The 9,172-nt window shown below is 33.6% G+C and overlaps 1 protein-coding gene across 1 annotated transcript in view; it reads left to right on the forward strand.

Annotated features, from left to right (window-relative positions):
• The window catches only part of NUP155 (nucleoporin 155), a 50,432-nt gene that overhangs the window by 33,929 nt on the left and 7,331 nt on the right, over positions 1-9,172 (forward strand). Inside the window, exons 22-28 of the mRNA XM_019737278.2 lie at positions 494-624; positions 2,932-3,123; positions 3,795-3,933; positions 4,660-4,795; positions 5,472-5,625; positions 5,843-5,947; positions 6,529-6,683. Coding sequence (XP_019592837.2) covers positions 494-624; positions 2,932-3,123; positions 3,795-3,933; positions 4,660-4,795; positions 5,472-5,625; positions 5,843-5,947; positions 6,529-6,683 — 1,012 coding nt within the window. The remainder of the gene's footprint in view (positions 1-493; positions 625-2,931; positions 3,124-3,794; positions 3,934-4,659; positions 4,796-5,471; positions 5,626-5,842; positions 5,948-6,528; positions 6,684-9,172) is intronic.

Below are 9,172 nucleotides of genomic sequence, written 5' to 3' on the forward strand. Positions count from 1 at the left end.
TCACTGTACTTTCCAGGAGACCTATTTTAAGGATATTTATTGCATTATTGTTTTAGTGGAAAAACTGAAAAAAATATAAATGTGCTTCAAGTGGACGGTTCGCCTAATTGTGGGGTAGTATTCTTACATGATGGAACATTCAACAATTAAAATAAATGAATTAGATTTATATTGGTCCATATGGATAGCCTGTGAAAATATAACTGAATAGAAAAAACAATGGTGTAAATTGTTTAGAAACAGCAATATGTTTATTTATGTTCCTATACACACACCAAACACACGTGTATATATAGTGAGACGATAAAAACATGAATTCAGCAACTCATGATCATGTTGTCTATGATGGGGGGGGGGGCAGGGAGGAGAACAATAAGGATTTCAGCCTTAACTACAGTTGTTTCTATTTGAAATAAAGTATTGTTTTACATGAAATAAAACAACTTAACCTGTGTCATTTTATCAAACTTCACTAATTGTATTTTGTAATTAGAGGCTCAACTGAGTGAAAAGGTTTCACTTCAGGCAATCCAACAATTGGTTCGAAAATCATACCAGGCTCTGGCTTTATGGAAACTTCTTTGTGAACATCAGTTCACTGTCATTGTGGGAGAACTTCAGAAGGTAGGATGTTTCTTTCCCTTAAGTCCACACTGTTACTACTGTGCTTAGTTTGTTTTCTTTTCAGTGATCTTGAATCTTACACTTTGATTTGGGGGAGGGGGTATTTTGGGAAGCATTTAGGTTATGGTAAAGGTGATATGTAATAGAAAACTTGCTCTGGAGATTGAGGGATTCACTTTTTCAGAGCCACAAGTTTTTCCAGTATATGAGAGCTGTGAGAGTGGTATGTGAATGAAATTTTACTTTACCAAAAATATTCTTTTAAAACAGTGTATTGTAACCCTTATTTGGGCTACAGATCTCTTTGGGAATCTGATCAAACTCCCTCTCCTCACCCTCAAAGAATGCATACAAACATGTACACAGAAATTTTGCACGTGACTTCAAGGAGTCCACTAACCTTAATTAAACATTCCTACTTCAAAGAAAGATGTTTACAATGTGGGAAATGAATGCTTCATATTTATCTTGCATTTCTTGTTTGAATCCTTTTTAATGATAATTTGCATGCATCTAAATACTAGACAGGTTATTTGGGGGACTATATTCCTACCTGTTACTTATCATGAGCATTTCTGACCATACCGGAAAATAGAGCCAATACTGTATAAATAATCCCCAGACACACTTTACTGGTATTCAGCATTTTCAAGATTTTACCAACGTGGCTTAATCTGTCCTCTTTTTTCTTTTTCTTTAATGAATTATTTTAATGTAGATCCAGACATCATGTCATTTCATTCCTACATACTTTAGTATGTATGTCTTAAAAAAAAAAAGATGGGCATTTCCTTGAATAACGACGTCATTATCACACTCAGCAATATTAATAGTAATTCTTTGGTAGCATCTAAAATAATGAAATTTCTCTGTCTTAAAAATATCTTTTTACAGATTAGTTTATTCAAATCACAGTCTAAAGAGATGGTTCCCTCGTTGAATTGGATTGTTTTTTCTCCTAAATCTCTTTCAGTTTAGAGCAATTCCTCTTTTTTCCTTGCTATTGCCTTGTAAATATTGGGTCATCTATCCTGTGGAATGTCCAACATTCTGAGGTTGTTTTTCCCTTCCTTGTAGCAAACGGATTCCTTTATTTCCTGCATTTTCTGTAAAATGGAAGTTAAGTCTACAGAAGCTTGAAAGTTCAGGTCCATTTATTTAAGGAAGATTAAAATACTTCATAGGTAGTGGTTTGTGTGTCAGACTGTATTAGGTGACACACAAGGCTTGACTGTCCCACTTTTAGTGATACTAAGATTGATTGCTAGATTCAAATGGTAAATTCAATCCTGCCATTGTGAAATTCTCCATCAGACTTTCATCATCCATTGATAGTCATTGCCTGAATGAGTTATTTCATTAAGTATTACAAAACAATAATTTTTTATATCTTATGTCTTCCATGTTTATTAACTGCAATTCTATAAAAATAATTTTCCCTTGTCCTTTTGGGCTATTTTGTTAACCTGAAATGTTTAATTCTTAACTTTTGAGTACAATTTTCAAAGTTCAAAGGCATTCCCCTAGTTCTTTCCAGTAATGTCCAAAGAATTGTTTGTTGGTGGTTTTATTTATTTCAAACACATACTTGAAAAAATAAAAAAAAATCTCAAGCTAATATTTAATTATGAAAACGTTTTTTATGCCGGATAGAATGTTTTATACTGTAGGTAAATTTTTAACATAGTTGGTTTTTTTTGTGATCCATCTTCAAAATTTTGTTCCTTGCATCATGAATCTTATGCTCAAGGAATACAAATTAAATATTAGTCTAAAAATTTGAACATTGATTGTATATTTGCTGAAAAACAGATAAAATAGTCAAATCTCTATAAACAGAAAATTACTCTAGTATTAATCACCTCAATAATTTAGACCTCTATTTTCACAAACAAATTTGTTCAAAATGAGATTGAACTCCAATGTTAGAAGGCCTTGAATGATAGAATTCTAACATTATTAGGAAAAGTAATGAATGTAAGCCCAACATTTTGTAATGTAGCTTAAGATTGCTCTTCCTGATTATATCTGAAGTCAGGAGACCCGGCTCTAATTTTGATGCTGCCTGGTCTTTACTTTCCTCATTTGTAAAGTGAGATTTGGACTAAACTTTTCTTTTCCAATTCTGTTTGAGTCTATGAAAGTTCCAAAAATGTGTTAGTTTGTATAGTTTTAGTATATTTTCTCTTTTGAGTTATAAAAGTCTGTTAATGTTTTGGTTAAGTTATTAAAGAAATTTCGATCTATGTGGAAATATGATATTCCTATATATTTGACAGAAGAAAGGATTCTCTTTTATACTCCTAGGAATTTCAAGAGCAATTGAAAATCACCACCTTTAAAGATCTGGTAATCCGGGACAAAGAACTGACTGGGGCATTAATTTCTTCTCTGATCAACTGCTACATCAGAGATAATGCTGCTGTTGATGGCATTAGTTTACATTTACAGGATATCTGCCCGCTTCTGTATAGCACTGATGATGCAGTTTGTTCTAAGGTACGATGCTTTGTTACCTGTTTCAGTGTTTCTTACAGGTCTCATGGTATGAATAGTGCACTAGAATTGGAATCAGGAACCATCTTCTTTTACTTAATACATGACCTTCATAGGTTTCTTAACATCTCCTGTCCTCAGTTCCTTGTCTATGTAAGAATGGGGTTGAAATACATGGGTTTTTTTTTCATGATTTATTAAAATTCATATGTATTTAAGTTTTTCGTAAAGAATCTTTGATAGTATTTCTAGGCCATATTTAACTATACCCCTCCTTAGAATTAAGGATGATCACTAAACCTAAATTAAATCTGTAATAAATTAGAGTTAATTGGGCAATTTTTATTGATCCTTTCCTACAGGTGGAAATAATTTAAAAAGTCAGTATCACGTGGACTGCCTGCTGACCAGTAATGTATTGACTAGGCAAGAGATTTACCAGTCAAAAGCTATCTTGCTTAACACATTTGTGAGAGGAATTAAGAATAGCTGGGATTTTTTGGTCAAAAACTTTTCTGCCTAAAATTAAGAAGAAGTCAGTTCGTAGAGTTGTTTTTATTATTGATTATAATAAACCAGATGCAAATTTAGACATAGACTAAAACTTATGTTGGCAGCACCATCGATGTGCTTTATTTTATATCTCTTTAAGTTCTTGTCATCTCTGTTTCTAGGCAAATGAGCTTCTCCAGCGTTCCCGACAAGTTCAAAATAAGATTGAAAAGGAAAGAATGTTAAGGGAATCATTAAAGGAGTATCAAAAAATCAGCAATCAAGTTGACCTTTCTAATGTTTGTGCTCAGTATAGACAAGGTGAAAAACAAAATGATCTTCATATCTTCTTTAAGAGGACAAATGACTGTGACTAAAATAAGTTAGTGATAAAGAACCTCTTCCAAAAGGCAAATCTTCCTTCAACTTCAGTGGCCCACAGGTGCAACATAGGAAATTCATTCCTTGTGTTTTAAGTTTCCTTGTGGTGACTACACTGACCCCTGCAAAAGCTATAATGCTCTTTTTATATCATGAAATACGTAACTTTTTAATATTGGCGTTTCAGTCTTTATCCAGTTAAACTACATCTGTATTAAATTGCTTTCTGGGTTACATTTAGCATTAAGATGCTTAAAATTTTTTGGTTAATTCTTAAAATATTACCTGCCTGCTCTCTTTAAAATTAAATAAAACCTAACATAATGTAAAAGTAATAACTGTTAGCAAAGGTAGTTTTGAATCCCAAGATTTTTTTCAACAATAAACTGAAACCCTCCTTTTTGTTATTTTAAATACAAAAGTTTTTTTCCAATGCAGAAAATATATTTAGCAGTTGCCTTTTAGGCATGTTAGGATCTCATTCTTTGAGGATCTTGTTCTTTGGTAGACTTCATCAGAAATATTTTATATGATATTGTCACCAGGGTGACTAATATACAGCAGAAACATGATAATCTTGATCAGTATTTGTATAAGCCAGCCAAGGAAAAATGTATCCAGCTTAATAATACGCCTTAAGTCTTTGTCCTTTTTCTTTCCCATTAGTACGATTTTATGAGGGTGTGGTTGAGCTCTCTCTTACTGCTGCAGAGAAAAAAGATCCTCAGGGTCTTGGGCTTCATTTCTATAAACATGGAGAACCAGAAGAAGACATTGTGGGACTTCAGTCTTTCCAAGACAGGCGAGTTTTATTACCTTAGCAGACTGTTGACTTTATGGATACAGACTTTTCTTTGTGTAAAGTTTGATTGATAGTATTAGGGAAATAATATTTCAAGTGCAACCCTTATACAACTGAATTATGCTTTGACTTTAAAACGACTTGTTTTATCAAAGGCCTGAATCTGGATAATAATTCCTTGCCTAGGGATAAAACTTGAGTCTGGTAAAAATTCTTAAGAACTTACAGGTGTTTTTAAACTTGCTTCTGTGGCTTTTTCTGATACTTCATTAAGGTCAATTTTAAATGAGAGAACTTACTTGGAAACACTTGCTTCTCCCCCTACCCCATTTCTGGTTGTGGGTGAAGAGTAGTATTTTATTTTAAAGGACGATTTTTAAATGTTCAAAAATTGGTAGAGATTATCAAAGAAAAAGTGTCCATAAAGGAAATATGAAACCTATCTAAGACATGGTTTTTGTTAATACATTCATTTTTATGACTTTACCCTTTTATGTTTAACCAAACACTTCTCAAACCTATTTAAAAAGTATATGATTTCTACTATTTTTAATACCAAATATGTGCATATAGGTATTCTCCAAAATAGTCTTTTTAAATTCTTGTGTGTATTTAAAATTAGATAAATCAGTTGCTGTCTAATTAATGTAATTGCTCCTTTTCCATTCTTTTTCAGATTAAATAGTTACAAGTGCATTACAGATACACTTCAAGAACTGGTAAATCAAAGTAAGGCTGCTCCTCAGTCTCCCAGTGTACCCAAAAAACCTGGGCCTCCAGTGCTGTCATCTGATCCCAATATGCTGAGTAATGAAGAAGCGGGACATCATGTGAGGGGCACAGCACATTTTCATTCTGAAAATACATTGTGTTTAGACGTTCTCTGTGGTAGTGATGGCATAATCATCTTGGGAGAAGTAGTAGCTTTTAGAACTTACCACTTAAGGAATCTTAATGTCTTACCAGGGGGTTATAAGGCTAAAGGTTCGTGATGACCAGCAACAGAGCTTTTAACTGTGCTAATTTTTACTGTTTTCTTTATTTTAGTTTGAACAAATGCTTAAATTATCTCAACGATCCAAAGATGAGCTCTTTAGCATTGCCCTTTATAATTGGCTAATACAAGCTGACCTTGCAGATAAATTGCTACAGGTAAAAAATGGTTTTTTTATTCCAGTCATGTTAATTTATATAAGCAATGTAATGTCTTTTCCTGGTGGGCAAAGTAGACCATTGTGCTGTTTCTTGGTATTTATCACGTGATGGGGATAGTTTATGTTATGGGGTGGAAATTACTGGATTAGGAGTTAGGAGACCCGAACTTGGTTTTAGGTCTACTAGTAAGTTATGTGACTTCACATGTCTTTTCACTACCCTGAGTCTCAGTGTTTCTCAGTTTGTAATATAAACACATGGTATTTGATTTTTTTCAAGGATGCCTTTGAGCTCAGAGTCTAGGAATCAATAGTTGTGTTCTCAGAGTTTATTAAAAGATTTGTAATTGGATAATAATAAATTATTATCAGCCTAATGCAACTAACATAGCAACTCTTTCTTTAATTGTGGTAAAACTATCATTTATGAGAAAAATTGCCCTCTCTTTTACCTATTGTCGGATTATAATTTTGCTTATATATTCATAAAACAAGGCACACCTGTCTTTAAAATGTTATATTTACTATGTGAAGAGCAAGTGAGTGGTGGGAAAATGTTTCTAACTGTACAATTTCCAGATTGCTTCTCCATTTCTGGAGCCACATCTAGTCCGAATGGCCAAAGTTGATCAAAACAAAGTTCGTTATATGGATTTACTCTGGAGGTATTATGAGAAGAACAGAAGTTTTAGTAATGCTGCTCGTGTCCTGTCCAAATTGGCTGACATGCATAGGTATGGCCTAATGGTCTCACTGTGAAGAACGGTTTATAACCTAGTTGTATCTAGTTACATTCAGATTTCAGAATTTAAATAAAACCTCATTCACGTTTTTTACATATGTAGAATTTTTATGCTTTTACTTGGATTTACCTGAAGTTTACAGTTTTCTTTTTCTTTTTCTTTTGTTTTTAATAATATGTAGGAGATACTATAATACCTAAGACCCTCTCTATTCAAACTATCTTCTAAATCCTTTTCTCTAAAGTATGTCTTTAGATTCTTCTTACTAATAGCAATTAATTACTGTTTTTAAAAGGACAAAACGTACTTCTCAAAAGCTTTGTGATTTTAAATGTTTTACTACTTCCAGACTAATTTTCTCTACTCTGACATTGGTTTAAATTACTGAAAAGATCTTAGAGGATTATTAAGAATTCTGTTAAAGAAAGCATTGTGATTTCTCATTAGATTATCATATCAAAAAACAATTTAATAAAATCTTGGACAGATTATTAATTGGACCTTCTATTTGCATTTGAAAGTTTTGTTGCCAAAATAATACAAGTGCTATTTCTGAAAACTGGTGATCGGTTCAGTTAGGAAGATGAGGTTGCTGAGGCAGAGCTGTTATTAAATGAAGTTAGTCAGAATGGTAGCTTAGAGTCTGGATGTGGCTAAAAGCAAGTGTGGTACGGACGTGCACGCAGCGCACTGATGTGGGGGATTTATTGCATATGTGGATCCAAGGCTTGTTGGTATTTTGCCCTTTTTGGTCATATAGTCACTTGATTTTTATAAGTTCCCGTTACATACAGGAGATCACATATATATGTGACTTTAATTTCTTTGTTTTTGATTTAATAAAAGGAAAGAAATTTAAGTTAGTAAAGGCCTAAAAGGCAGTTTCTAGAAAAGGCCTTGGTTAACTCATAGTTTGTGTAATTAAGAATTGGCAGCATTATTAAATATTTAATTCAGTGTAGCTCTGTATCTTAAGGTTATACAATTCATTTCTTTATCCAGTGTTTGAATGTCTTTTACGTACTGCACTCTGCTGGAGGTACCTGTGGACTGTGTCCCCATCCAGGCCCTTGCTCTCATATCTGAACTACTCCTGTCAGTTCGTTTTTGATCGTCCTAGGTACCATTACCATATAAATTTTTGTCACCCATCTTTATCATACTACTTATTCAGAAATTTAGAGTGGCTCTTAATTGCCTTTCCTTGAATATTAACCTTTTCCCTTGTTATAGCAATTATTAAATTTTTGTTATAAAATATTCAGAAACTTGCTAACCTCTAAGAACACCCATTATCCATATTTAACACACACACACACACACACACACACACACACAACCAGACCTAATTACCTCATGTGAGATACCCTGTCCATCCACTCTTTAGCTTTCAGCTTACCATCTCCCCACAATAAAATATTTTCCACCTATTATGTTACTCTCTCACATTATTTTTGCATATATAGGATACACCAAATAAATTGCCAGCTATAGAATGTTCCATATTAAATAATTTGGAAATAAATGTTACTTTTAAAATGTTTTGTTCAAGAGATTTTTTTTTGAGAGAGAGGAGAAAGAAAGGAAAGCCCTGTTAGAGACAAGCCTCCTAAAATGTGCAGTCCTTTATGTAGAGCCTTCAGAGATGATCAGTGCTAATTGACTATGATATACTACTATACTTTGAAAGAAAGGAGTTAATTCTTTTTTTGTCTTTTGGTTGTTTTTGGAAGGGGAAAATGTAGGAGCCATAGCTATATAGAAGGAAAGTTTAAGACTTTCTCTGAAAGTAAAAGAAAGCCAGTGTTTTCTGATTCGTATTGGAATTAATTGGCATATTAAAAGTTCCATTTAATGCTGGTTGATCTGAGAGGTTGCCAACAACTAAATGAGTTAGTTTGTTTTTAATTCCAAAGTGCTTTATAATGTCAAAGCCAGGTCTCACAGAGTTAGGGGACTTGAATGAACTGAAGCTGGACACCATGAGGTGAATACAGGCTTGGAACTTTCTGACACCATCAGTCAGTCCACCAGCAAATAGATTTTGAGCACCACTGATGTTGAAGGCTTGCAGGAAGGAGCAGTGATACAAGGTAGACACTATTGCCACTCACTCCAGTGGGGAAAGACCACAGACAATTAAGTTCCGCTTCTAGAAATACAGTAAAAATTGTATAATATAGTCAAAAGTGCCTGGGGGTTGGGCATCTGCTTTTTTTAGGAGTGGTCAGAAAAAGCCTCAGACAAATTATAATGAAAATTGAGTCTGAAATAACAATAGGCATCTATGTAAAGAAATGGGGGAAAAGTGATCCAAGCACAAGGAAAAAGAATCTGTGCAGAGGCACTGAATCAAGTGTAAGTTTATCATGTTTGGGATACAAGAAAGAAAGCCCGTGGGGTTAGAGAGAGTGAGCCAGGGAGAGAGGGGAAAGAGGGGATGAGTAGCTGAGGGCTATTAGAGGATTTTTAAGAAAGCA

Source organism: Rhinolophus sinicus, linkage group LG03 (assembly GCF_036562045.2).
Source record: "Rhinolophus sinicus isolate RSC01 linkage group LG03, ASM3656204v1, whole genome shotgun sequence".
NCBI lineage: Eukaryota > Metazoa > Chordata > Mammalia > Chiroptera > Rhinolophidae > Rhinolophus > Rhinolophus sinicus.